General features: G+C 41.0%; 7 protein-coding genes across 18 annotated transcripts in view; 3 read left to right on the top strand and 4 right to left on the bottom strand.

Annotated features, from left to right (window-relative positions):
* The window catches only part of LOC144471324 (cell growth regulator with RING finger domain protein 1), a 57788-nt gene extending 52028 nt beyond the window's left edge, over nt 1-5760 (bottom strand). Inside the window, exon 1 of the mRNA XM_078183247.1 lies at nt 5639-5760. The gene's annotated coding sequence lies outside the window, so the exon portion shown is untranslated. The remainder of the gene's footprint in view (nt 1-5638) is intronic.
* LOC144471323 (uncharacterized) lies at nt 134-4573 on the top strand. Its single transcript, XM_078183244.1, has 8 exons — nt 134-458; nt 1812-2249; nt 2526-2633; nt 2711-2758; nt 2833-3102; nt 3194-3494; nt 3567-4008; nt 4093-4573. The coding sequence occupies exons 1-8, from the start codon at nt 401-403 to the stop codon at nt 4324-4326; spliced, it is 1899 nt and encodes a 632-aa protein (XP_078039370.1). The 5' UTR covers nt 134-400; the 3' UTR covers nt 4327-4573.
* On the top strand, nt 4831-9922 carry LOC144471322 (putative 2-oxoadipate dehydrogenase complex component E1 homolog). Its single transcript, XM_078183243.1, has 12 exons — nt 4831-5146; nt 6274-6563; nt 6642-6861; nt 6969-7540; nt 7601-7758; nt 7827-8094; nt 8184-8397; nt 8463-8875; nt 8954-9074; nt 9142-9330; nt 9406-9491; nt 9578-9922. The coding sequence occupies exons 1-12, from the start codon at nt 4966-4968 to the stop codon at nt 9683-9685; spliced, it is 2820 nt and encodes a 939-aa protein (XP_078039369.1). The 5' UTR covers nt 4831-4965; the 3' UTR covers nt 9686-9922.
* Nucleotides 8423-12459, bottom strand: Sirt2 (Sirtuin 2). 8 transcript variants are annotated; one of them, XR_013494246.1, is made up of 10 exons: nt 12184-12448; nt 11758-11813; nt 11583-11686; nt 11108-11353; nt 10677-11033; nt 10421-10616; nt 10146-10338; nt 9969-10061; nt 8865-9862; nt 8423-8748 (listed from the first exon to the last, which is right to left on the bottom strand). XR_013494246.1 is itself a non-coding variant. In XM_078183250.1 (10 exons), exons 2-9 carry the CDS (start codon nt 12196-12198, stop codon nt 9993-9995), a joined length of 1236 nt encoding a protein of 411 aa, XP_078039376.1. In that variant the 5' UTR covers nt 12199-12316; nt 12409-12459; the 3' UTR covers nt 8423-8748; nt 9969-9992. The 8 variants fall into 8 exon arrangements, 4 of the variants coding, with proteins under 4 accessions (XP_078039376.1, XP_078039378.1, XP_078039377.1 ...); XR_013494247.1 differs by having other exon boundaries at nt 8865-9228; XR_013494248.1 differs by having other exon boundaries at nt 8865-9053.
* A 1027-nt stretch (nt 12460-13486) lies between these two features.
* Nucleotides 13487-14699, bottom strand: Hacd1 (3-hydroxyacyl-CoA dehydratase 1). Its single transcript, XM_078182423.1, has 5 exons — nt 14501-14699; nt 14301-14418; nt 13997-14229; nt 13732-13913; nt 13487-13647 (listed from the first exon to the last, which is right to left on the bottom strand). Exons 1-5 carry the CDS (start codon nt 14569-14571, stop codon nt 13571-13573), a joined length of 681 nt encoding a protein of 226 aa, XP_078038549.1. The 5' UTR covers nt 14572-14699; the 3' UTR covers nt 13487-13570.
* Nucleotides 14700-15042: 343 nt separating this feature from the next.
* LOC144470847 (uncharacterized) overlaps nt 15043-27822 on the top strand; it is a 51319-nt gene continuing 38539 nt past the window's right edge. Inside the window, exons 1-6 of one of the 4 annotated variants that reach the window (XM_078182415.1) lie at nt 15043-15058; nt 16306-16623; nt 16704-17066; nt 17135-17474; nt 17549-17673; nt 17739-17798. In XM_078182415.1, coding sequence (XP_078038541.1) covers nt 16384-16623; nt 16704-17066; nt 17135-17474; nt 17549-17673; nt 17739-17798 — 1128 coding nt within the window. In that variant the 5' untranslated portion in view covers nt 15043-15058; nt 16306-16383. Of the gene's footprint in view, nt 15059-15840; nt 15974-16109; nt 16132-16305; nt 16624-16703; nt 17067-17134; nt 17475-17548; nt 17674-17738; nt 17799-27822 lie in introns of those variants that run through there. The other 3 variants (XM_078182414.1, XM_078182416.1, XM_078182417.1) reach the window with 3 other exon arrangements.
* The window catches only part of LOC144470849 (uncharacterized), a 38541-nt gene continuing 28542 nt past the window's right edge, over nt 17824-27822 (bottom strand). The window contains exons 4-5 of one of the 2 annotated variants that reach the window (XR_013494194.1): nt 26399-26762; nt 17824-22548 (exon numbers count right to left, since the gene is read on the bottom strand). Coding sequence is in view for 1 of the 2 variants with exons in the window: in XM_078182418.1 (XP_078038544.1) it covers nt 26476-26762 (287 nt within the window). In the remaining variant the exon portion in view is untranslated. Of the gene's footprint in view, nt 26763-27822 lie in introns of both variants that reach the window. The other variant, XM_078182418.1, reaches the window with a different exon arrangement.

The following is a 27822-nucleotide window of genomic DNA, read 5'->3' as shown; positions in this document are numbered from 1 at the left end:
CGGAATTGAATAGGAAGATCGTCGCGACGCGCTGACTGACATCATCCTTCCGAGAAGATCGACACGGTGTTTGCGACCGTGCAAAGACCTTAGTCAAGTCGAACCAGGGTCGCGGCAAACTTACCAATGAGAAACCAGGAGGCAAGCTTGTGTTGTTGAAAGTGTGACCGCCGCGGCGGGGGCGAACGGAATCGGATCGAATCGAATCGAGAGTCGGTCGAGACTTCAGTTCGTCTGAAAACGCCCGCGTCGTGCGTCGGCCGTCGCAGCAACAGGTTTCATTACAGTCCTCCGTACTCTATCCGCATTCAATCGTAAACGAGTCGATCGATAGGTGTTGAGATCTGAACTCAATACTACCTGGATCTCGTCACAGCGTGCAAGCCAAGCTTCGTCAATCATGAATATCAATCGCGCGACCGTGTTTCTCGCGCTGCTCGCGCTCTCCGTCATCGTTGGTAAGTCGACGCCACCGGTACAACCAGTTAATCTCGTCGTGGAAATCGTCATTTCGCGGCTAAGGAGATCGACGATCCCGTAAATAAATCCGGACGCTTTCGTTGCCCCAACTACATTCTTTTTCAACTCTAATACGTTAGCATTTTTCGCTACAAACTCGTAGTTTTCGGTCTCTCCAATTTCGACGACGCTATCGTTCGATGTATTCATCGATTGTCCTTGAGCAGAATAATGCAGGACAACCGGTCGCACGATCTCACTAATCGTTCACGAGTTTTTTGCCTTTTTTGTGAGGAAAACATGTCGCCAGAGTGAAAGGAAGATTCCTTGTCGACTGTTCGATCGTTAACTTTTACTCCGTAATTTATCACCAGCGAATTTATCCGACAAGTCGCGGCATTGCGCAAAATATAAACATGTATATTACGTGTGAGCTGTTGGGTCAGATAATGTTTTTATCAACTTCAAATGCTTGTATTCAAACGTTCTACCCGTCAAACGATCTTATTTTCGTTCTGTTTTTTCCTCCCATTATCAAGGTTATCGTGGGTTCATTACGACTGCACGTTCCACATACATATGCAATCGCGAGCTGGAAGGAAAGAGACGGTGCCCCCCCCCCCCCCCCCGGGGGGGGGGGGAGAAAGAGATTCTCCGAATAGCTACAAGTTTCCGATACGTAACGAAGAGAAACTTCGGCGATACAGTCGATGAAATAATTTTTCCTTCGTCGACCGGATGAACAAGTGTCGAACAGTTTATCACTCGTCCCAGTTACTAGATTCGCAGAAAGATGGAAGAAGAGATTATTTCCCATGTAAATTTCCATGGCCGAAGTGCTCGTGGGAAGATCTCAACCGCCATCATGTAATTTGAATTTAAGATCGCGAACACGGCGACGACGAACATTCGTTCTCCGTATACATATCCCGATGTTTTTTGATCCTTTATTCGCTGTCGTCTCAAACACAGAGTCGTTAACGCATACGACGTCGTTCGAAGCAAGCGACGATAAGACGATCCTCTAAACTCTAGACTCTAGACTACAATGCAGATATTAATCCTTTGCACTCAAACCCACTTTAATTGTAAACCTAAAATACTTTGTTTGACTTGTGGTATTTCCATTATGCGAGGAATAGCGCATTTTATGAATGAAAAAATTAAGCCTTGTGACCCATACAACAATTACACTTTCAACAATTTTTTAAATCGAAACTTTAAATAATAATAAAAGTTGTCTTGAAACGTGATGTAACGATTTTAGTAGTGACTCAGAATTACCACTCAAGTGCAAAGAGTTAATACCGACCTTGTTATAACCAATAATACCCAGTGTCGATGTCCTCTAGCTGACGTCGAGGCGGGATGGAAGTTCTGGAAGAAGAAGGACAAAGACGCGACCACCACGACCACTGAAATACCTTCTAGCACAACCGCGACGCCAAGTACCGCCAAACCGGCTGTCAAACCTGATGGTAGCCCAGCTGGCAAACCATCAACTGGTCCGAACAACGTGGGATCGGCTGTGATCGGCGCTGGCGACCCTGGCCTAGCGATCGGCGTCAATTCGAACGGACAAAATATCAGGAACAATGCTCGGCCGAGCAGACCAAACCCGGGAACAGAAGTCGGTCTCGACATTACTGGGACCAAACCTGCGAGGCCCGGAACCGGTGGTAACACGGGACAAGGTTACAGGGATTGGGCCGCGGATCTAACCGGTGCTGGAGAACCCGGAAGACAACCACCGAAAACTCCAAACCAAGGACCAGCACTCAGTCCTGGAGGTAAATCGGTTAATGCAGTAAATTCTCCTCAAGCGTCCATCAAGTTATGAACAGAAATAACTATTTAGGAAGAGAAGATACGAATTATTTGAGCCTCGCGCTTCGTTTTTATAGCTGTTGACAATTGGCAACTATAAAACTGTGCCATGATGCTTGAATTGCTTCACATTCAAACAATAGATAGTTACTATTAGAGAAATATGTACCTGGTACTCGGCACACGATATATGTATTCTCGATGTACGCGTCGGACAATGATTGCACTTTCATTCGCAGGAGCTGCTTCTCCAGGGGTTCTGCCCGCAGGTACAAAGCCCGGTTCAAATCCCACAGTTACACCTGCACCACGACCTCAGCCTCAACAACCTTCGCCGCAATCGCCAGGTTTCACGAAAATCCGTATTTCAAATAACCGGGATGCAAGACGAAGATTCTAATAGAAATTTCATATCTTATTCCAGGTTCGAGACCTTCTGCCAGCCCTAGCAGTCCAGCGTCCTCTCCGCCAGGTAAATGAGATTTTTCTTAACTCGATCCTGTTCGCAACTGTACTCGTCATCACTCTTTGTATTTGATGTTCAAGGATCGCCATCTTCAAAACCATCGGCATCGCCAGGACAGACGCAGCCAGCATCCAATCAACCTAGTCAGCCCGGAGCTGGTGGCAATCAGGTGTCGACGCTGCACGTGGGTACTCTGAAACCCAGCAGCACCACTTCGCCACCGCCCAGACCCGGAAGTCCCGGAAGTCCTGGTACACCGGGAAGAACTTGGGCGGACGTTGCCGGTGGTGGCAGCAGACCTAACTCCCCGACTCCTTCTTCGAGGCAACCCGTTTACCCGAATCAACCGGGTAAGTCGAATGAGATTCCGACAGAGATTCCTGCGGCAGTAGTCGAACTACGCGCTGGTTCAAGTTTTTCAAGCTTTCAATGATTCTACAGGGCAGACTCAACCCGGACGAGGCAAGCCTTCTGGTGCCTCGATCGCAGGTGGTGCTTTAGCGGGTGGCGCGATAGCAGGTGGCGCTATAGCGGCTGGAACCCTGGGAGGCAAGACTGGTACTGCTACAACCTACTCGAGTAATCCTACCTACAGCAAAGGTAACGGCATTACAGACGAGGATCTGGAGAAGCTCTCCGAGGCTCTCTTCATTAAGGATACCAACAACGCGAACAGATATATAACTCTGAACGTCCAGAAGCAAACAACCAGCAGCAGCACCGCCGATGACGCCCCCCAACCGTAATTTTCTTCTCTTTCTTCCTTTCTTACCTAACAAAGTATAACCAGCTACAAAAGCGGACCTCGTTTCAGGTTGTTCACGGTTAACCCGGAAGCCTACCAAGGTACCACGATCCAAAAAATAATAACGATCTACGACAACTATCAGCCGGATACGAACGTGAACGAGCACATAAGCCCGTTGCAGAGGCAAGAGGAAAGTCTCTTGGTGGACACTATGCTAAGCACGAACGTTATGTCCACCGCGATGAGATTCCTCGCGGACAAAGGGAAAATTCGCAAAGACTACTACGAATACAAAGACACCTTGAGGAAGATATGGTTCAATCTGTTCTCCCGGGGACAGGGGAAGATCGGTAGCTCAGGTTTCGAGCACGTTTTCATGGCTGAGCTGAAGAATGGCCAGACTCAACCCGAAGTGGTCGGCTTGCACAACTGGATCTACTACAGCAAGGAGGAAGCCACCGGAAAGGTCGATTACAACGGATACTTGAAGAAAGTTGACTTGGGGGATGTGAGTTGATTCATCTCGAGGCCATTCGACAGATCGATAGGAACTTTGAGTAGCTAACAATACACGATGCGTTTCGTTTTTCAGAAAGGACACATCTTGAAAATAAGGACGAAGTTCAACGGCCACGACAAACCCGTGACCACTTTGTTCGTGGGCACCTCGCCCGAGCTGGAAATGTCGCTATACACGGTCTGCTTTTATGCGAGACCTGACGCCAATTGCCCGGTATCCCTCGGCGGGACAAAGTTCAACATTGTCACGCACAAATTTAAGTACAGGGGCAATGATCTCGTGGGAACGGCATACCCTGAGATATAACATATTACGTATAACATACAACATATAGATTTAGGATCTTGACCATTTTATTCAAGAAGGAATCGCAGTTTTGTTCACAACGCCGTTGACACGCGATTCAAAGAACGCGAGATGAACGCTTCGACAAGTTGCTCGCTGATCAACAGCGAGTCACCAACGACTTCTTTATCTAATCTACTATCACTGTATTTAACTGCGTGTGACTACTCAATCAGAGTAATTTTCTTTATCTTTGCTTTGATATGACTATGCGATTTGTCAATTTTGTTCTCCCCAAAACAGAGTCTGTACTCGTATGTATAAGTTCCTGGAACGCGGAACACTCGTAGAAGAATCGCGAATACAAATACTCCTAGATGAACTTTCGTTCAGTAAACTCGTTAGGCGAATCTTGAATAAACAGATAACATCAAATAATGCGATCTCTACACAGTACACTCTGTATCGTGCAGTGTACAATGTACGGTCTACAATGATCTACAGTCTACACTCTGCGTTCGACAATCTACGGCCGATGGAGGGGGAGAGGGTGTAAGAGGATAAGTCGGTTTAATGGAGGGGGCAGGAGCAGCGTACGAACCGTAAACCATAGCATAACGATAAGAGACGCTCAGTCGATTCAGAGTTTTTGCCACAAGTATGCACGCTTATCCTATCCTTCGAAACTTTCGAAAGCATCCACGATTTCGGTGGTCAAGCAGCTGTTCGATCATAGGATGCACCACTTATCGACCGACGATGGCAACGGTCAATGCTCGCACTTATCATAGCGAACACGGCGTATATGGATACAGGCCGCGAGCGCCACGACAATTTCAAGGTATTTTTCCATATACAATTGCAAGTGCAAGAATATCAATATTCAAAGTAATACTAACTGCTGTGATCGTATTTACGTAAGCTCGCAATTAGATGGATAGTGTATACACACATCCACGCGCCTAACCAAATACTAAATACCAGTTAATTCGTTGATTCACCTATTTAAACCTATCGGTTCACATACAAACACGGAGCGATGACTCTCCGACCACTATCGAATCAACAATTGCGTAATGTTTGTTTGTCTAGATCTCGCTTTCCTAAATATTAAATCATTCCCTACCTCTATCTTTTTTAAAATTAGTCGGAATGTATAAACGCAACCAAAGATAGCAGCAACGTTATAGAGTAAAAATTTACACGATTCTTGTAGAACGTAGCAGCCTCAAAGTTTCGTATACGAATTAAAAATATTTCCCTGTCTAATTGTGTGAACGTTTTTATATGGATGAATGGAAAAATGCGATTTTCTGTTGTGATTCGTTCTTACCTTGCACAGGAAACCTTCAGCTATGGGCCGATATTTCCTAAATGCGAATCTTCGATCAGATATTATGATACACAGATACAGTTAACGCGCGATGAATTAATAAAATATCAAAACTTGAAGCATGTCGGAAACTATCTATCCACTGGTGCGCCTCGCGCAACTGTTACAATTCCGGAAAGCGCGGTGGAACGCGCATGCGTGGCAAATTTGAACTGGGGAAAGAATCAACCACTGACAATTCGGATTTCTTTTCCAATAGATCAATAAACTGACACTGCGACTCGATTTTTAATTCTGACTAAAAATATAACGTTTATTTCAGAGTTATCGTTACATATGATACAACATTCATCTTGTCCTATAGATTGGTAGGTGTTGTGGGTTTTTTGAGCACTCGATTCGTATATTTTAGCAACACAAAACGCAATGCGTTTGTATCGCGAGCTCGAGTTATGATTACGCCTATCATCGCTGAGTGCAAAAATAGAAAGTGCGGTCTTAAGCAAAATATTTAATCCATTAATAAACAGCTGCGATAACGAATACGATATTTTGATTATTACGCAACTTTGCAACTATTTACGCATTGTCCGGATTTTTATCGAAAATTCCATATATCCCATTTTCGTTTACAGTAACGAAAGAATATCTGGAAACGCGATCAAAGAACAGTAATTTCTACAGACTAGTCGCTGCGTACAGAGAATTTGGTCATAAAGAAGCTAGCGTAGATCCTGTTTCTCCGAGCAAACCAATTCCGCTCGTAGAATTAAATCCAGAAAGATTTGGATTACATTTGACGGACAAAGTGTCCTTCGAAGGGATCCTAACGACGAATAAAAAAGAAGGAACGGTGGAGGAAGCTTTAGCGTTCCTAGTTAGAACCTACAGCGATACCATAGGCTTTGAGTTTAGCCATCTAGAGGTATCCTTTACTTACGTACTGAGATAACAGCCGTAGGAACATTTTAAAAGTATCCGATCGCCTTTAACATTTACGCAGACTGAAGAGGAGAGAGAATGGTTCGCTCAAACTGCGGAGAGATACATAGCTGAACCCCTCACGGATCAGACAAGGGTGGCTATCATGAAGCAAATGCTAAGGAGCCAAGCTTTCGACAACTTCCTGGCTATAAAGTTTGTCAGCCTCAAAAGGTACGGAGGCGAAGGAGCCGAGGCTATGATGGCGTTCTTCCATGAATTTTTCAAACTGTGCGCAGACGGTAATTGAAATCGTGAGAAAATATACAGTCATTCCATCGATCGATATAAATTAATCTGTTTCTTATATTTCTTCTATTTTTAATTTCATAAATCAATCTGTTTCTAGACAACTTGATGTACATTGTCCTCTGTACGGCGCACCGCGGTCGACTGAACTTGCTCACCGGTATGCTAAACCTTCCACCGGAGAAGTTGTTTCGAAAGCTCCGGGGACTCTCCGAGTTTCCGGCTGAAGTAAAAACGACCGGCGACGTGATCAGTCATCTGGTGTCCTCCACTGATCTCGACATCAACGGCAAAAATCTGCATGTATCGATGTTAAGGAATCCTTCCCACTTGGAGGCCGTGAATCCGGTCTCTATGGGAAAAACGCGAGGAGTGATGCAAGCTATCGGAGAAGGAGCTTACAGCGAAGACGAAAACGCCAAGTGGAGCGATAAAGTGTTGAACATTCAGGTTCACGGGGATGCCGCTTACGCAGGTCAAGGTGTGAATCAAGAATGCTTAGCTTTGTCTCAGGCTCCGCACTTTGAAATAGGTGGCTCGATCCACTTGGTCCTGAACAATCAATTGGGATTCACCACGCCAGCCTCTCGAGGAAGATCTTCAAGATACTGTACAGACTTGGCGAAAATGATTTCCGCCCCGGTGATTCATGTCAATGGAGATGATCCTGAGGTGTCTATCATATGTTTTTGTAAGCTACATTCAAGTTACTAAACTATTCAAACGTCGTAGATGGTCGTTCGAGCCACCAGACTCGCATTCAAGTACCAAAGAACGTTCAGGAAAGACGTCTTCGTGGACTTAAATTGCTTCAGAAGATGGGGTCACAACGAACTGGACGATCCAACATTCACAAATCCTGTTTTGTATAAAATAATACAGAACCGTTCGTAGGTGTTTTAAATCTCGTTGCGCGTCTGAAAAATGAAAGAGTGAGTCTACTTTTGTTTTTACATAGATCGGTACCGGATCGATACTTAGATAAACTGGTAAAGTCAAACATTTTTACCCTGGAGGAAGCCAAGTACGAGAACGACACTCACTTCGCTTGGTTAAATCAAGCTCTGAAAAAGGTGGATGCTTACGTCCCGGAATCTGCATATTTTGCAGGTCTGTGGAAGGGAATGAAGCAAGCCGAAGCAAGCGTAACCCAGTGGGATACAGGCGTCGACCTGACTCTACTGAAATTTATTGCCGAAAAGAGTGTCTGCGTTGACGATAATACGGTGAGAATACAATGCTGTACGTTGATCCAATAATTATAACTAAATTTTACCTTTTCCATATAATCGACCATACACGTTTCGCTGCGTAGACCATCCATCCGCAATTAGCAAAATACCACATTCAAGCTAGACTGAAAAGGATGATGAACGACCAACAAGGCCGACTAGATTGGGCTACCGGCGAAGCATTGGCTATCGGAAGCCTATTGTATCAAGGCTACAATGTCAGAATAAGCGGCCAAGATGTGGGCCGAGGAACGTTTTCCCATAGACATGCCATGTTCGTAGATCAGACAACCGCAGGTAAGCGAGTATCGATTTTACCAAATTAGTGGAATTAATATTTACTTTTTTACATAATATTTCAGAGGTACAGATCGCTCTGAACTCGATAATAGAGGGTCAAACAGGAAAGTTGGAATTGGCTAATAGCATTCTGTCGGAAGAAGCGGTTTTGGGTTACGAGTACGGGATGAGTATAGCTCTACCGACAACCTTGACCGTCTGGGAAGCACAGTTTGGTGATTTCTTCAATGGAGCACAAATCGTAATCGACACCTTTGTAACTAGTGGCGAAGCGAAATGGATGTTAAGCAGCGGACTGACCGTTCTTCTACCACACGGCTACGACGGTGCTGGCCCCGAACACAGCTCCTGCAGAATAGAAAGATTTTTACAGTTGACGGATAGTAACGAGGACAAACCGGATGGAGATGATGTGAACATGCATGTAGTGAACCCTACAACCCCGGCGCAATACTTTCACTTACTGAGGAGACAAGTACGAAGACGATTCTTGCCTTCTGAATAGACGCTTTCACAAACTGCCTTACTTCTGTCTAAGTTTTTCACGTTTCAGATGCTAAGGAATTTCCGGAAACCTTTGATTGTTGTGGCTCCGAAAATATTGTTACGTCACAATGCTGCAACGTCGTTGTTACAAGACATGGGTCCGCAAACTAGATTTGCAAATGTTATAGGTATATAGAAAACAAAATTTATAGGATAATCATTTCCGTCTTTACAACTCGAATGATCTGCTAACAGGGGATGAGAAGACGGCGGCAACAAACGTGGACAAAGTCATTCTGGTGAGTGGAAAACATTTCTATGCCCTCGATGATTATAGAAACACTACAGGACAAAGTAATGTAGCCATCGTTAGATTGGAAGCATTGTGTCCCTTTCCAGTTCATGAATTGTTACAAGAGCTTGATAGATACAAAAACGCGAAAAGTGAGTAAACGTACTACAATTTTCTTATAACGCATCCTGAAGCTCTGTTAAAAATATATTTTAATAAATGTTTAGCATTCATATGGAGCCAAGAAGAACCACGAAATATGGGACCATGGAACTTTGTGAAACCCCGCTTTGAAAATTTATGTGGTAGACGTGTAAGCGAAATTTTAAAGAAAAATTTATTTAAATAACAACTTTATCGAAAGAAATTTTACTATGAGAACAATATTACGATTTCTAGTTACAATATTGCGGTCGCAGACCTATGGCTGCCCCAGCTGCCGGCGATGGACACGTGCATCAACAAGAAACTCAGGAAGTTATTACTAAACCTTTTACAATGACATGATTCTACTAAGTTCAACGTACTTTTGGGAGTATTATCGTGTTCCATTTTATCTGTACATGCGATTCATTTGTCACGATTGCATTCAAAAAATAAATTACATGTTTATATTTTCTATAAAACTTTGTGAGACGGATATAAACAAAAACGTGTCTCTTTGTTGTCGTCGTATTGAGTCTTCTATTGTTTAAACAATATTTATACGATTACTTCAATAGAAAATATCATTTTCCTAAATAAGTTTTTCTTTATAAAAATAGTGGCAAACTTATCAAATATTAATTACCTCTCCAGAATACCATTCATATAATTAATTCTCCTTAGCATTTTCAGCATCTAATTTTTCATGTTCTCTTTTTATAAGTTCTGTTAATTCGTCCTGAAAAGAAATCGATGTAAATAAAATATTCGATATAAACTTTCAGGTTACGTGAAAAAGAATAATTCAGAAGGGAAAACATACACCCCATCCCAATTTTTCTGCTAATATTCTGCATCCAGTATCGCAATCGCCTAACCAGGCAACATCGCGTCCACCCGAAGAATCTTTCGTATTGAAAACGAAACCTTGCCGCAGCCCTAAGAATCGTGACAAACGATCTTGCATGCCCACTTTCTCTTTATTAATGAGTAAACGTGGGCAGTTAGGTCGTACTCTTAAAGCAAATAAAAACAGCAACTTAAATACAAGTTCTTAAAGTGAAACTTTACAATTTGTTAATGTTTCATCATGTATACCTGTCTACCAAGGATGCAAATGGATGTACAACCAAACTGGATCCCATAATTATCAGTAAATCTGCTTCCCGAAAATCCTGTTCGTTCAGGTGATCAAAACGTTGGGGTAACAATTCTCCAAATAATACAACATCTGGTTTTACTACACCCTCGTTGCATTTTTCACATTTCGGTACAGTATCTTCGGCAATTTTCTCTGAAAGCAAGGGTTTAGCTTCAGGAATTGCTGGCAATGTGATAAGTTTTAAAAACTTACTTTTTATCCATGGTAAAGTATATGTTGTTTTGCATTTGAGACACTGTCCAGTATGGAATGTTCCATGTGCTTCAACCAATTTTTCAGGTGGCAAGCCAGCAGTCCTTTCCAACGTATCAATATTTTGTGTATAGTGTCTTAAAAGTAAACCTTTTTGCCACAGGAGCCGTATAAAGTAGTGGCATGGGGTTGGTTTAAAGCCATCAGGCAATAATTCCTTTGCAAGTGTGAAGAAGGGTTCTGGGTTTTTCATAAAATAACGAACTTCAAAAATAGCTTGAGGATAAGGTAAGTTGTACTTTTTTAAATTATGATACAGGCCGCTAGACGGCGATCGAAAATCAGGAATTCCTGCAGCTGTGGACACAAAAAAGCTCTGTAAACAGTAAAATATTCTTTTATGGTTCTAGCATGAAATCGTCAAAACTTACATGTGGATATACCAGCTCCAGCCATTGTGATAATTTTAATATTTTCAGTTTCTTTTATATAGTCTACTATTCCATCTATGCTCAATTCTCGAAGAACTTTCCTTGTAGACTGTCCGTCACATGTTGGTGGATTAAATAACTTTATCAACATTTGTCCTAAATACTCGCGAATCATTTCTACGTCAGAATCTTCTGTCTCTTCTCTTGTTGAAGAACTGTTTGTTGCTTCGTCGTTTAATTTCTTCTCTATGTATAAAAGCAAGACGAAAGATATAACATAAAGTAATTTCTTTTTATGGTATAAATATGTTATGCCTTGAGGTACTATAATATTAAACAAATGATTTTTCTGGGATAGAATTGGTAAATGTGTCATGCAATTGGTAAATTATAAGCATAACAAATTAATACTAATAATACTAATGAAAGGAAACATTTGATTGAAAAATTTACATAAAAAAAATACTTTACTAACTCAAACGAAAATATATGAATAGATGCTTCTGCAAGAGTTGATGGACAAATAATTGTCGTGGACGACTGGTTAAAATAACTGTAATTTGTGGAAGCATTGGCCTGCTGTAAACATATGTCAGAATTTTGCGACAAAACGTATTTCATTATAGTCGCACACATGACTAGATAATTACCTTACAATCCTTGTGTTTACTCGCGAGTAAAATAGTCGTAAGCTAGGAGAGAATATCTTCAAACAATACCCAATATCTTAATTCACTTAACCATTTTAATTAATTAGTAAAATTTACAATTCTTATGAATGACAGGGATCATCACGAATCTATTCACACCGTTAACGTGAGTCAAAATAAATATGCTTTCTAAAAATATTGAACTTGCTATTAGCATCTTTGTAACATAATTTAATTTAATCTAATTTAATTTAATCATGATACAAGAAATACCATTTCGTTGACACTTACACGCAAGTTTCGAAAAACATAATGAAGGAAAGATGCATCGTCATATTAATTTGCAATGAAAAAATTACAGTGCGGGTGACGTCAAAGAAATATCGAATTTTGTTGTTATAAATAATTGACAGTTCAAAATATTACCATTTTCTGTGTCATCGTTATGCTCGGACATGTTGTCAAACTGCAACGACCCCTTTGAACAGTTTTAACTTTATTTTTTTAATAATTATGAGCACAACGGTACGACATGTGATCAAGAATTGATTATTTACTCCTGTAGACACACAATTAAAATGGTCTGTCAGGTCGATAAATTATGATTATCGCAATAAAAAATTATTTAGAAAACCTATGTGTATACACTACAGTAGAGTTCCGGATTGTTCGTCCATTCTACACCTTCTGATTATCGGCCATATTCAGAACCACGATATAAGACACCGTGTTCGAACTCGAGGCATTTCTACTTCCATTTTCACATATTATTTCTTCGACTAAAATATGACAATTATGAAATTATTGAGTTGAAAATGATTCCGACGATGATGTGCATCAAATTTATATTATTTTGGATTTTCAGAAATATGTCTATGTAAGATTTAGTTTTAAATTAACCGGTTCTTGAATCAACGAAGTGCCATTTCCGCATAGCTGTTAAACGCCGAACTAAATTGGTTCTACAATATGTATGGACAATGCAGGAACGCAGGAAAACATTAGTAATGGCATAATTACGGCATACAAAAATTAACCAAGGACACGAAACTGATCAGAAAAATCTGCTGAATCTATATTGTATAAGAGAACAAAACAATTGCAATACAAAATATAATTAATTAATATTATTGATAATCAAAATTATGTTTCGCAATGTTGTCATTTGTTCTTTTTACATGATATTGTTGCTGCAGATACTCCTAAACAATGCCCTAATTCTGTTGTAATTAATATTTGAAGTGGTCATTTTGAAAAAAAATTAAGCTTTGTTAGTAAAATTATCCACAGTCGATTTTGGCCAATAGTTTGAACGTTTTGCAACTATCCAATTAGTGCTATACGGACCTTCGAGATTTCACCGCAAAAGGCGCCAGTATCGGATAAACAATAATTTGACTTGTATTTTATAGTACAGTGACAAATATAATCAGTTCTAAAAATTTACCATAATAAATTAACTATCTTCACAAGATTTAGATACCGAAGAGTGATTTGAACATATCTGCCCCTTCGAAATATTATTTTAATCTCTCAGTTACCATATTTTAACCTATTTTTCACACATAAATTCATATTGTAGGAGCATTTTATCACTATGAGATTGTAGTAGTGCTCCTATTTTTGTGAGAGAGTTAATTACAAAAGATCGTTATTGTATTCAATAACATAATATATTATATAATAATAACAGGGATACTACATTCAAATTATAACAAATAAGTTCAAGTTGGGTTTTATAAACTCAAACTTGTATTATCAATGTAATAAGATATAAAAACGTTAATAACAAATACAAAACTTGTTTATATTACTAAGCTTTTTTATTTGAAGATGTGCCCAAAATTTTACGTCTTTGTGCGAACATGTGAAGATACAATTGTGGAAAAACTGTAAAAAAAACAAAGTAATAATTAGACAAGAAGAATATAACCTTGGTATTATTGTGATCCATGTAATATTGTAGCAACTTACGAGGAATATATGATAACATAGCAATGATGAGCATATATTGATAACTAAATGTAAAATTCCAAGAGTTGGGCAGAGCATAACTCCAGTCTTCAGGATGTGATTTTGCATATTGGGCAGCTGCATATATACATAATAATTCTCCTGTTATACCAATTGGGTATAATGCAATAAATAACGTGTACCTGTAAATTAAAATGTAACATTTAGTGGACGTTTCAAATATCTTATTTTAACTTGAACGATTTCAATCTCTTTAATAATATACCTTAACCATGTGAGCAAATATGGCACAAAATTGTTAAGATTCATGAAGTAGTACAAATATCTTATTATTTCTGTTATCGTCCATGCTATCAATGCTAATAGTAATCCACTGGTTGATGCTGCACTGTATGGAATTGCTAGTAATATAACATCCACTACAAAAACTCTACTAAAAACTTGGAAAGTTGTTAAAACAGGATTAGATTTCACTAATCCCATTATGGCGTGTACTATCTGCAGAAACAAAATTAAAATGATTAAATCTAGACTATTTTATTAAAAACAAAACATAGACAATATCTTACCTCCAGTACAGCTGCATGTTGAAAAATTATAACAGGCCATTTAAGGTTCTGCCATAAACCTAACTCTACAGTAGACGAAAAATCATTTTGAAACAATTTTAGAAGTATGTAAGACCATCTGCAAGAGCATTTTATTTGGTAAATAAATTTATTTGAAATCACATGCCAAATGAATATTTTTATTTACAATAGACCCTTACCCAAAAACTAGCGTCAAATTATATGTTTTTAAATAGAGTACTCCAACGGAACTGGATTTCTTCGATTTCATATTTTTGTTCTCAATTAATTCCAAAGATAATAGTTTTAAACGAATTGGTAAACACTTTTTACAAACGGAGATTTTCTACCTTCATACTCTACCACACTGGCGATGTTAAAACTGGGAAAATCATATGCGGCACGCTATATGTACTTTCTACAGGAACGTACTACATACTTGTCTCACGGGGCACAGTGGTGGTAAAATTTCTACAATGTAAATATTTACTTTACATGTAAATAAGAACCGTATCATATATAAATTATCTGTATAACATTCGTCTTAGAAAAATTTATGTGTTCTTATTTTATTTTATAAACCATCGAGTATCAAATTAGTTTTGTGCATTTTAAAAAACTACGTCTTCGATGACGTACTCACGGCAGATACCATTACCTTGAACTTTCTTGCTGACTTGTACCTTAATTTACTTCTGAAGACAAACAGCGGTAAAAAAACAAGCGCGTGTAATCCACAAGAATTTACATACTAATCGGTAATATTACTAACAAAAAGCATAAAAAGGATGAAAATGGAACATGGATAATTTATTGACATATATTTTAATCTTATATTATTATATGTATTACATATTTAATTTATTATGTAGCTTGATCTATTTCAGCGGTTAAAATTTACTTTAAACAGAATTCTTCGACTATGTACGTTCCTGAATTTTTCGATCAAAGTTCAATATCTACAGTCGGTGTACAAAGTATTCGTACACCTTTTAAATCGGAATAAATTTTTTATAATTGGCTCAAGCAATCTAAATTTTTTGGAATATTAGAGTTATAGCAAAAAGATTGTTTCCAAAAATTGCTATTAATGGCTCGATAAAGGAATAAAAAAATGAAGTTTTTTCAACTTTTTTACAGAGCTTGCAACGAAAATTTAATAAATACATTTTATAGTTTTCTGTAACTTTTATAGATGCTGTAAATTTCATTAAAATCAATAAACACATGATCAAGATACATCTACTGAAAGATATGAAAATTAGCTATTTTTGATTGAACTTCATAAAAACATGCGATTTCAATGAAATTTTCGGTACGGTCCTATAGAAGAAAGTTAAAGGAACATAATTTTTTAATTCTTTTACCATGTCAATCAATTGCAATTTTTTCAAACAATTTTTTCATAATTTTCTAATAAAATAATATCACAATAAAATTTAAATCTTAGCTCAATTATAGAAAAGTTAATCTGTTTTTACAGGTGTACGAATACTTCGTATACCGACTGTATATGTAGATTATATACGCACGTAGCACTTTGTGAAATGTTAAAAGAAACGATGTTAGATATTTGATATTCATTTGGCATAGCTTTTATTAAATTTAAATAAATTTCAATAAAATCGAGCTTAGGGTGTACTGCAGAACTTATAACGCGTATGAAAAATTTTGTAAGGAAGAATTATAGTTAGATTAAATCGATTTCAATAAATTATATTAAAAATTAAGCTACATTTCCTTGACTTTTTGTATGTTTGTCATAATTAACTGTAGAGTGCATTACTGAGAACATCCCAGCTATATTTAAATTAGTTAATTATTGATGAATGTAACTATTTAAATTTCTCTCAAATCTTTTCTTACTATGTTCCGAAAACTGCAAAATAAGAATGATTTTGATTCACCGATGTTATAAGAACGAATATCAGAATCTATAAAACAATCTAATAACCTATTGATATGCTATCATATTCTCATGTTATCTACTATCTATTTTCTATAGAAATCATCGTTTATTTATGATCTTCCCGCTGATGGTAAACTGAACTGGCAACAGTCAGTTGTTTTAGAATTGTGAATCATGAAGATGCAGTGGACAAGTTGTCAAAGACTTTTTGGGAAAATAAAGTGGTTCAATGTGTCCAGTAATCATCGATCAATTAACGGAAGCAGTCAATTTATTTATGGGCATGATGTAGAAACGGCAAAAAAAAATGGACAACCGATCGTTGCTTTAGAATCTACCATCATTACTCATGGGATGCCATATCCGGATAATCTCAAAACAGCAATCAAAGTTGAGAATGCTGTTAGGGCAAAAGTAAATGAATTTATATAGTTTTATAGTACATTTGCGATAATACCATACTTTTCTGCAACTTATATTTTGTTTCTTTTCAGGGTGCTATTCCAGCCACTATAGCAATTTTAAAAGGACAAGTGCACATTGGTTTGAATCAAGAACAATTAGAAGCTCTGGCTGAATCTGATTCTGTAAAATCTATTAAATGTTCTCGCAGAGACATATCTCTGATTATCTCTCAGAAACTTAATGGGGGAACAACTGTTAGCGGTACTATGTTGTTGGCAAATTTAGCTGGCATACATGTAATGGCAACAGGAGGAATTGGCGGTGTCCATCGTGGTGTAGAATCTACGTTCGATATTAGTACAGACTTGTTAGAGCTTGGACACACTCCTGTAGCTGTAGTATGCTCAGGTGTTAAATCTATTCTAGATATTGAGAAAACATTGGAGTATCTGGTTAGTATATTCTTGTACACAGACAGATTTTGCCATGTCGCTTTGTGCAGATTCATATTTTCTTCTAGGAAACACAAGGAGTTCCAATAATAAAAATTGGAGAAACAAGTCACTTTCCAGCATTTTATTGCAGAGAGACAGTTCAGAATACTATAGCACCTCATAGAGTGTCTACTTCAAAGGAAGCTGCAGATATTCTAAGGGCTCACACAGAGTTGGATCTTCGAACAGGAATTCTGTTTGCTGTTCCTATCCCTGAGAAGCATGCATTAGACCCGAAGGAAATGGAGTTAGCTATAGGCAAAGCTTTGGAAATTGCAAAATGTAGAGGCATTACTGGAAAGAATGTGACTCCATTTTTGTTAGAGGAATTAACCAAAATTACGGAAGGTCGATCATTGCAAGCCAGTAAGTATAGGTAAACAACTTATGAATCTTAAGCTCGAAGAAAGCAACTGGGAAATTTGAATGTTGTTTCGTAGATATGGCGCTTATAGAAAATAATGCGTGTATAGCAGGGGAAATTGCGGTAAACCTAGCGGAGAAGCATCAATATTACACGAACAACACAGTGTTGAATTGCTTATTAAAACCAAACGAAAATCCAGTAAGTTGATATAAAAGTATACCAGAAAACCGTTGAATCAACTAACGGTACCTTAATTATCATAGGTGGTAATCGGCGGAGCTGTAATGGATACTGTCCTGCAGGTAAAGGAGTTGGAGATAAAAGTAAGTAAAACGTGTTGAGTCAAAATTATACTAAATAACCAATTTTTCCTTGTATTCATATTTCAGAGGAGTAATAGAACGTTTAACAGTATGTACATACAGTTACGACCACATAGGTTTTATGTACATTTAAGAATATCGAATAACATGAACTCATAGTATAGTATGGGGAAGAGTGGCATGATGTAACAACACGGGTATCACAAAACATGATCGAACTCAACGTATTTGCGTCGGTTCGGTATTGATCACGAAATTCATGAAACTAAAGAAACTCGACAACAAATTAAGTCGAAACGGATCTTGGATTGAGGCAGTTAATTTGTAAATGGATTATTCACATTTCAGCTAAAAAGAATGATTCGTTTAGTTCATTCAGAGGAAACGAACAATGAAATACTAGTTTGATCGAGTTGTCGCAGGTTCGAATTTCGGTGGAGGTAATTCGAGATAAGCGTGTTTCGTTGTGCACGATGATGCGCGTAATCACCAGAACGTAACGAACGCATTCGAGTAGAACACTTTTTCCCATACTTGGCTACGGTAGTCCTATAGAATTTCGAGTTGTAAGAAACAACGTACGGTACCTTGTCTAAACATTTACAGATTACAGTAAATCAGGTTCGTGTTGTTTCATTTTTGTCTTCTTTAAGCAGGCACTATTCAAAGCTCCCTCACGTCCATTCTTCTTGATATTACATACGGTATTACATTTAAATATCAATTAGTTACAAATTTGCTACACATTTGAACGTTTTAAAGCTTTCCTCAATTACGGGGATCGTATATGTAGTTATTTAGGGGAGGTATGGTAGCGGACAAAAGATTATGACGAAAAAGTAGAAAAAAAGGAATTGGTACAAAGCATTGTGGTTGCAAATCTTCTCCAAAACAGCTTGTTCCCTTTCGTTAAGTAGTAAATTCAGTGATCTACCAATACTTTTATGCTCGGTATGTGACCTTAAAACAATCAAGGTTATACTACAAACAGATTTTGATATTTGTCGTATAAAACATATTAAATTTCATAGCCCTAGGTGTGAGATTAAAAAACCGAAACACATATCTCTCGATTTCAAAATGAAATAAACTAAGTAAATAGATAACAGTTATACAGTGTGCGTAGAACTGAAAAGAAAATTCATCGTCTTAAAATTCATGACCGCTACTGTACATCCGAACGATGTGGGAACATAGAGATACGAAGTCTTTCGTTCGCTATACAATTATTACACGACACGCGAGGATTTGACGAAGCCCAACCATTTAAACAAAGCAGACGAAGTCAACAAAAGCCCATAAGGAATCCATAACAATCATAATAGAACGTAGGTGGTCGTAATGTCCCGTAGCAGGCGAAAGTTAATAGCTTGAGGTCTAATCGAAAAGGTGGTGTATAGACTGTTTCGCATTTGGGCGGCTTGCGGTAACGGTATCTAAAATCATCAGTTCAAAATCAATTTATGCTACCTCTTGTTATACATATACATATATATCTGTACAGGGTGATCCAAACGACTCGAGCACTCAAAATGTCTTGTCTATTTTCGACGAGAGAGGAAAGAGCGTTGGAGAACGATACGATTTGACAAAATGGTGGAAAATAGTCTGATCCAAGGGTCTACGATACCATGACCGCCTTATGGCTTTGAGCGATTATATAAATTGCTATAAAATTATTAAAAATCTGTTTGATTTCAATGACCTCGAAATGCGTTACGAAGGTCAACGTCTTGAGCAACTTTTCCTATATAAAAAGTCGTCGCTTCGGTTTAGTTTAAAAGATGTAAAGAAAAATGGGCCACGACGTCGTAGGTCATTGGATCGGTCATGACCTCGACTATTGCGCCACGGTCCTCTATGATAAAAATATGTACTTTCGTTGAAGGAGAGAGAAAGAAAGAAAGAAAGATGTAGATGACCTTGAGAAGAATCGTTAGCCCTTCGTGATATCGATCTGTTTTGAATCGAATGGAATCGCCCGAAATCTGTAGCCGTCGCGCATTGTCGAGAACTAACTGAGACGTCGCGTCGGAGGTGTTCGATTTCGTTGGGTCACCCTGTATACGAGTACGGGTGTATAACGTCCCTTATGTACATTTAGTGGCAGAGGCTGTACGTCTGCGAGGTGTAAGCTTTCATATAATTAGTTTAGCTTAGTACATTTAACGACAATTCGATGGCCTGATTAAGAAAGAACCCTTGACTACTCGAGACTGAGACTATTCAAAACTACTTGGAACTAACTGGAATTACCTGGAACTTTCCGGATGGTTCGCCGCGAACGATACGCGAAATTCGCTTAGGTTGATCGCAGCGGTTAATGAAAATCAATCTAAATCAACGATGGAATGCGTTCAATCAGATAAGGGATGAGAAAACCCGTGATAAAACGGTTTGAACGAACGAAAGGGAACTCGACGTTAGACGAATGGCATCTCACCGGTAATCGAGCGCGTCTCAATGTACGATGTACTAATGATACCCTGTTGTCCAGACTGATATTACTGTTAATTAAATGTCCGACATTCGCTAGGCGCGTTACTCGCTAGGGCGGTAAGATCAAACACAAATAGTTTCACGGTTTTTTACGGCTTTTTTCTTAAGCAGACGATCGACGACTTAACTTGTACTCTCTACCATACACCGCTATATACAGTCTACTAATACAGTGTGTCCATTATCATTGCGTTGGTAAAACGTATAATCCTATAGACTCGATTAATCCTAGCTAGGAAGCCAATTACTTTGAGTATCGTATCTCGTATTCATACGACTTACAGCTTACGGTTTACAGCACAGATCGATACAGACTACTCGCGCTGCGCGTATCCGTTTATACTTTTATACATATAAAAAGAACTATTTCAGAATTTCTCTTACCCTCCTCCGCTTGTTCTAGATTTATTACATTATTGTTAGTAGATTTTTTGATGACGCGCAAAACCGCCGGACCGCCACGCTATTCCCCATTGCGCGATACGCGTCGCGATCGCCCTGCGGACGTTTACGCGGACTTTGTGATGGTAACTTCAAACAAACAGAATCTCTCGTTCGAGCTCCGCTACTTATTACTAGCCTTCTTTCACTGACTTCAGTTTGGAAGCATTTATCGCAACGCTTTCGAGAGAGAAACACTTCTCTCTCGACTACGCAGTCGTCCGACTCTTCCGCTAGTTTCTCTCTCTTTTTGACGTACTTTCGTAATTTCGACGTAATTTCGACGTAATTTCGACGGAAAAGAAAACCGATCTTATAGCACAAAATCTCGTTTTGGTAGTAGTACACCATCATAGTCCATTATAACTATCGTATGTCGGCGATCGTCGTCGCATGTTTTTGAAAGATGATCACTGCAACGGCCGCGTTTTGTTTGCGCTTGCCATACGCCACACATTGTTGTATGCCGTACGCAGTCGGACGGCCAGGGGAAAGGCTCGCGTGACGATCAACGATTAACCTTTTGATATATCTGCCCGATATCGTTCGCGAAAGTTTCATCGCGAGCAACGCGCGCGTATAAATAACAGCCTCGAGTTTGTCGCTGCACGAGCGAAAACACTCTCCGGAAAGTGGAACGCCGCGCGGCGCTGCTTTTCTTTTTTTCGTCTTTTGCGTTTTCAATTTCGTTTCTGGTTCGGTCTCGATGGCGTGGCTGTTAAGGTTGCGAATAAGTTTCTCTTTGTTTTTTTTTTTTCGAAGCGATTATACCTCGAGGACCTGTCGTTTTATTTCTAGACATCGCGCTTCGCCTTTATCGGCGTGCGACGGTTCACTCGAGAAGAAACTATGTTGAACGGTTGTATTTGGTGTAAATCGTAAAATTTTCTCTATTCGACTATGGTGTTCCCGTCTGTTGGGAGTTTATCGATCCGAACGAAACGCTTCGGTGCTCCAAAACTAAGTGGTCTATTCCGACGAGAGCTTGCAAACTTGTTTTCGTATCGTCAGATCACCCCGTGTTACGATGGATCGGATATTCGTGCGAGTATCTAACCCCTCGTATCTTTGCTTTAATCAAATTCTACTTGAACGTGTCCGACTCTGCGTACGGATTATCTGATCGGCAACGATAGTTACATTGTACTGTGACATACTACTCGCGTGACTCACATAAAAATCAGTATTCAACGGCTCCGAGTCTGGAGCACCCCCGCATCGCCTCGCCTCGTCGCGATCAAGAACAAGGAAGGGAAAGAAAAAGGGGTCGATGGTGGAAGCGAGACGGAATTCGTGTGACGAGCGCGCGCGTGATTATGTGTAGGAAACTTACCGCAAAAAGGAAAACAAATCTACAAAAGTAATCAATCTCGAGCATACTCTTATGCGAGGCGACGCGAGGAGAGACGACAAAGATTCAACGAAGAGAAGCGCCCCTAGGTTTTCCTTTCACCGCAGTTTTGTTTGGTGCCTCCTCGCAGTCCTCCTCTGCCTTTGCGCGACTCCCGCGCCCACTTTTCCACACCGTGTGTTTGAGAATGTTGCGTTTCCTATCGTCGGTCTTCGGTTTCGCGACGATCCCGGTTCGCTCGACTGGTCGCTGATTACCGAAAGAGCTCTCGGGCGACCACCGCGTCACTCTCGCCGCTCGTCATCTCGTCAGCTCGTCAGCTCATCAGCTTGTCACTGATTAGCGTCGGCTTGGCTCGGCCCGGGTCGCGTCGCGCAGATCTTGCACCCGCTGCGAACCGCGTTGTCGCAGGAAAAGTGTACTGTGTGGATGTGGTAAATTGTACGGTCAACTTTATACCTGAAAATATTCGGCAATGTTTGAATAACGTTTTGAATAAATCGACGCTCGTCGTCGTCGTCGGTGTCTTAAAAATCAACGACGCGTAAAAAGGTTGTCGGCGCTAGCGTTTCGTCGAACCAGGGGTGGTTGCTTCTCTGTCAATTTCTCTGAGAATTTTCGATACACTTTTCCTGCAACGTATGCCGTTCGCCGTTTACCATTTGCCATCGTAGGTCACGGTCTGCTCGAAGGGGTTTCGAAACGATCTCTAAAAATCTTAGAAACCACCCCTCGTCCTGTCGCGGTTACTTTTTTTACCGTAAAAGAAACGAACGCTTGGCATACTCTACATTTTGATTTGGTCATTCGTTATTTAGAAGCGGTTAGGGTGTCGTCGTGGTACCGGTAGGTTTACGCGTGCTTGGTCTCGTTTTACCATAGTCTAACTTGTTCGGTGGCTGCAGTCTTCCTTTTTGTTAGTTTTTCTTAGTCTTTGCTAGATTTTTATCGGTTTTTCTAGTCTTTTCTTTCTGCGTGCGAGTCCTCGGGCAAGAGACCTATTTTCTATCGACTCTATCGCCTCTACCGCTTCCTATAGTCTCGCGCGCGATATAAATACCTAATAGAAATCCTGTCTGCTATCCTCGAAACGAGATTATCTATCGTTCTACTTGGGCGACGCTATGAAGCGTCCAAGCGTCAATCAAAATCGTCGCTCTAAAAATACAGCCGAAACGGAGCTACGTAATCGAGTTTACCGAGAATTTTGCTCGGTGTCGTTGAACGGGCTCCCCGGATAGACGGTCCAACCGGCTCTCCATGAGAATTCATCATTTTTATCTAGGCGAAGATTGAATTTTGATTGCCCTACCGAAATTCGACTGAACAAACGAGCGACCGTGGTCCGGAGATTTTTTTCTGTTTCTTTTTTTTTTTCCGGAAATTCTACAGAATTTGGTCAGAGCTTGAAAACTTTTCCGGACGAAGGTCGTTAGCTTCGAGAGTACCCTGAAAATCGCGTATCGTGCTACGGACCCTGATTCGAGCAAGCTTCCAACGAACAGAAGGTACGCGAGTTACAACTAACCTGTTACCGGAGATACATTGCGGTTAAAAATGTATAGAACGGTAAAAAGTAGTATCGGAATGTTTTCTACTGGAACAGCTGTTCGGTTTTGAGTTGCGCGACCCGCGGCCCGCGGAGTCCCACGTTTCGAGTTTCGAGTAACCAGTTTTTACGATCAACGAATCGGTTGGTCAACGGTTTGGTCGGTCCCTGTGCCTATGCGTCGGGTTTTAGGAACATCGATGACACGCTGCCCTTCGCGATTACAGTCCACGAAAGTAGTCGATCGTACGACGATCGAGCTCGAGTACTTCGCATCCGGCCCATGGAAATCTACGGACGGGCGTGGCCCTACGATTTCCAAGGCGGTTCCCCGTTCAATTTTCTCTCTCTAACCGAAAACCGCGAGCGCGATTTTGTGTGCGCGGCAGTCGTTTTCTTTTCGTCTATACGAAAATAAGAGACCGCGATCCTGTCTAGTATTTAATATTTGGTAGTTTCTATTTTGTATTTAGTTTTTAGCATTTAATATTTAGTATTTCGTATTTAGTATCTAGGAGCGAGGATGCTCGGAAATCGAAGAGAACGTTGAAGTCTCCAGTGCAGATAAGGTGCACAAGTTTCAAGGGGTTGATCTCACTCATTGGCTTCATACCAACGAAAAATATATTTGTTCTTCTCGGCGAGTTTGCCTGCACAAGAAAGTTCCGAATTTCTTGCTGTTTACGATTCCCGAGCTTCCCCGTTGGCGGTGCTCAATGGGGTGGCTTGAGTTACAGGAAAGGGTTCTAATAGAAAAATATGAACGGTCGTCTGGTTCTGACATTCTCTTGTGCACGGGCACGTCTTACCCGCGGTACTTGTGCATCCGTGCACCTGTACGCGCGATTTAAGCGTTCGACAAGTGTTTTCCTGTGTTCCAGGATACTCCATGTCCCGTTGCCTTCGCTGAAAGAAAAACGGCAATGCTGTTGATCGCGGAGCCTCAATTGCTCGTCGATCAAAGTCCTCAAGACTCTTTGAACGAGGCCTAAAAGTTTTGCTTTTCCTTTCGCCCGGTTTTCGTCTCTTTCGTTCTTTGCGCGGTCCGATCGTTCCAAGTGTTAGAGGCAACGGGAACGTAGCATCGTCGCTGGAATTGCGCGCGAAGGATTTTCGAGAGACAGAGAAATGAGTTGTCGCGATTCCGAGGGGCAAAGCTGTTGCTTTGACAGGGGGATGCGAGAGAGAAGAGAGCAATCGAACACGACCCCTCATCGGATTCGATTTGGAATCAGCTTGTGCACCTGCGAAACCGGAACACGATTGCGAATACAGGAAAAATCAATAGCACGAACGTGTCCTCCGGTTCGCTTTCGGCTTAGTCTACCGTCTCTACGAGCACGTGTATTGTCTTCTCAGGAATGATGCGCTTTCGATCGTTTCGATTGAGAAACTCGTCCGCTTTCTCTGCGTGCGCGCTCACGTGTGCGTATTGTGTAATATACTCGTACGTATCTGTATATCTTTAGTTTTCTTCTGTACACTACGATCTAATTATTGTATTCTTGTCCGCTTCCACCTTTCCGGTTTCTTCGATTAGAAAAAAAGTAACGTTCCCGGAACTCGCCGCCGTTTCCTACCCGCGATCGGTTGCTTTCTTCTCGAACAGTTTGTCAGCGATACACGGGGCGTTTCGGTTGCTTCGGTGTTCGCAGGATGATTCCAATCCGTTCCAGTAATCTAAAGTCTAAAGGAATCGAACCGATGACGATCGGTCATGCGAGAACACCGACTACGAACAGCGCGAACACATTGCAGACTAGACGTCCCACGAGACCGAAACTGGGTTGGAACACGCCCTTGCAACTAGTTGACGTTTGATTTCCCTTCGGTTCCCAAGAAGGGCAGACACGACCATATTCGATAGTTCGATTCCTCTTGCTCCTACTCCTGGGGAGTAGAATATCGTCGGCCGGAAGCGAGCTCGAGGCGATCACGACCGCAAGTCCACTAGACCAGGGCTCGGAATTAAGAGCACGCAACACGGCGATGTCGAGAGCTACGCCTCTTGACTCCCGTCGCAGCGTCTCGTTCCCCTGCGGTCGCTTCTTTCAGCTTACAGCAAGTCAGGCGCGTATGCCTGTTGCTTTATGTGTGCTCCGTGTAGCATTTAGGGGACCATGGATGAACGAATTGCACGCGGGAGTTGGGATCAGTGCAGTTACGAAAAGTCGCTACGCAAGGAGTGGGAACAGAGAGCGCATGCGCGAGAGTCCTGCACAGCGGCGTGGGGATCTTATCGAGCGAACGTTAAAATTCTGAATTACGATCAGACAGAAGCTCTGTGTCGCAAATTGTGGTTAAGAATTATAATGATCACCCGGTAGACACCCCATACCGCTGCGAGGATCTCCCTACGCATGCGTCATCGCTCCGTCCTTTGCGTAGTGTCTTTCCGTGATTGTACTGGACGGGAGGCGTAGCCCTCGACATTGCTGTATTGCATGCACGTAATTCCGAGCCTTGCACTAGATCATACCCGGAAAAGAGAATCGAGCATCCCTGGCCCTTTCCTGGGCGGAGCAGTTTCAAGGTGGCACGGGGTTGACCCAATTCCGGTTTAGCTTGGAAATTAATCCAGGGAGCAGCCGCCGCATTCGCGGCAGGACAGGGAGTTTAGGGAGCAGGAGTACCGTTTCATAGGTTCGCGAGCTACGAGTCGCGAGACAGGAGACACTAGACGCAAGACGTAAGATACAAGCCGTAAGCCGTTCGCCATTGGGCATAGGGCAAAGGCCATAAACGCGCACGCGAGCTTACTTATACACGGTGATTTCGGCGGACCGGTTGCTCCTGAAGAGGAGTCGGTTCGAGGTGTTTCGCAACCACTTCCATAGTCAGGTGCGCCTGCCCTGACCGGCCGTCGTTATCCCCGTGACCGGGCTGCCGCCGTTCGACAGCAGCAGCCTCCTGTTGAACTCCCGCATCTCATAGTTGTTGTTCCCGTTGCTTTTCTGCCGGGCATTGCAGCTGTGGCTCGTCGACGTCAGCGTCGTCTCCTCGACAATCAGCCCGGAATGGCTGTTCGTGTCGCTGTCCGCACCCCCGTCCTGCAGGTTGTTCGACAGCAGAAGATGTCGGCCCGCGCTACAGTCCTCTGTTTGCAGCAGAAACGACGTGTTCCCTGAAACCAGCCAGCAAACATAGAAAAGTATCGGCGCTCTGCATTTTTAGTTTACGCTACATACAGCGGCTCCCATTATAATTGGAACACTTTTTTAAATGCAACAACTTTTTCAGACTGGTGTAAACGATTTGACTTTCTTTTCTAATGCTACTATTCCTTGGAACGATGAGAGAAAATAGAACAATTTTTTTGATAACTTTTTCATCCGAAGCTACAACGAAAATGAAAAAAACATGCGTTTCGTAAATCTGGACGATTTATATGCATGTTCAAAATTTCATCGAGAACGGTTGACCTTGGTAGAAGCTTTTAAACAATTATAGATCGCAAATATCGTAGCTTTATCCCAATTTTCGACATTTTCGACCAATTGTGAGGAATCTGCAGTTCCTTCTCTCGGATTACAAGACGATTTTCAGCACACACATAACTTACCGAAATCTACAAAATATATCTTAAAAATTTTCATTGCAGGGTCAGATGAAAGAGTTAAAAAACGAGCGTCTTTATTTTATTTCGTCGCTCCAAGTAATAGCAAAATTGACTAGTAGACTGTTACCTATATTATTGAATAGACTGAATTGTTCAGTGCAGTTTTGAAAAAGTTATTGCATTCTAAAAGGTGTCCGAATATTAACGGGCTAACTGTATAACAGTGTTCGAATTCGATTACCGCGGAAGGAACCGCGGTAAGCCGTTTTATGGAGAAAGAGTTTTGGAAAAATGATTGCAGATTCGAAGGGTATCGCACGATACCGGCTGGGATTGCGCGTAGGTAGGCCTCGGCGCGTGATTAGACGCACCCGATACATCTCGTCGAGCGAGATTAGATATTTTTGGGACGATTCGAGTGCCTTCTCGATGAGATTCTCGGGCTGTGCTTTCTATGCAAACACTTGGCCAAGTGGTCGATGGATACATGTTCCCCTTGTTTTTCGTACGACGGCGACGCTTGGGTAATCCTCGTCTGTCTGTCGCGCGGCCATCTTTCGTTCTCGATTTTTCCATTTTCACAACCGATGACGATTTCTCATGGAACCAGAATCTTTCTCGTATC

This window comes from Augochlora pura, chromosome 6 (genome assembly GCF_028453695.1).
Source record: "Augochlora pura isolate Apur16 chromosome 6, APUR_v2.2.1, whole genome shotgun sequence".
NCBI classification, from domain to species: domain Eukaryota; kingdom Metazoa; phylum Arthropoda; class Insecta; order Hymenoptera; family Halictidae; genus Augochlora; species Augochlora pura.
Note: the sequence above shows the minus strand (reverse complement) of the source record. Positions and strands in the feature narration are given on the sequence as shown.

What these genes read in the sequence shown, in the direction of transcription:
- LOC144471323 (XM_078183244.1), top strand. Translation starts at nt 401, where the DNA reads ATGAATATCAATCGCGCGACCGTGTTTCTCGCGCTGCTCGCGCTCTCC. An exon ending in GCCGATGACGCCCCCCAACC is followed by an intron (nt 3,495 to 3,566) that starts GTAATTTTCTTC and finishes ACCTCGTTTCAG; the next exon opens with GTTGTTCACGGTTAACCCGG. An exon ending in AGAAAGTTGACTTGGGGGAT is followed by an intron (nt 4,009 to 4,092) that starts GTGAGTTGATTC and finishes TTCGTTTTTCAG; the next exon opens with AAAGGACACATCTTGAAAAT.
- LOC144471322 (XM_078183243.1), top strand. Translation starts at nt 4,966, where the DNA reads ATGCACGCTTATCCTATCCTTCGAAACTTTCGAAAGCATCCACGATTT. An exon ending in TCTGCGTTGACGATAATACG is followed by an intron (nt 8,095 to 8,183) that starts GTGAGAATACAA and finishes TTCGCTGCGTAG; the next exon opens with ACCATCCATCCGCAATTAGC. An exon ending in CGTAGATCAGACAACCGCAG is followed by an intron (nt 8,398 to 8,462) that starts GTAAGCGAGTAT and finishes ATAATATTTCAG; the next exon opens with AGGTACAGATCGCTCTGAAC.
- Sirt2 (XM_078183250.1), bottom strand. An exon ending in TGGAGCTGGTATATCCACAT is followed by an intron (nt 11,034 to 11,107) that starts GTAAGTTTTGAC and finishes TTGTGTCCACAG; the next exon opens with CTGCAGGAATTCCTGATTTT. An exon ending in CAGAAAAATTGGGATGGGGT is followed by an intron (nt 10,062 to 10,145) that starts GTATGTTTTCCC and finishes ATTTCTTTTCAG; the next exon opens with GACGAATTAACAGAACTTAT.
- Hacd1 (XM_078182423.1), bottom strand. Translation starts at nt 14,571, where the DNA reads ATGAAATCGAAGAAATCCAGTTCCGTTGGAGTACTCTATTTAAAAACA. An exon ending in AATTTGACGCTAGTTTTTGG is followed by an intron (nt 14,419 to 14,500) that starts GTAAGGGTCTAT and finishes ATGCTCTTGCAG; the next exon opens with ATGGTCTTACATACTTCTAA. An exon ending in AACATGCAGCTGTACTGGAG is followed by an intron (nt 14,230 to 14,300) that starts GTAAGATATTGT and finishes TTGTTTCTGCAG; the next exon opens with ATAGTACACGCCATAATGGG.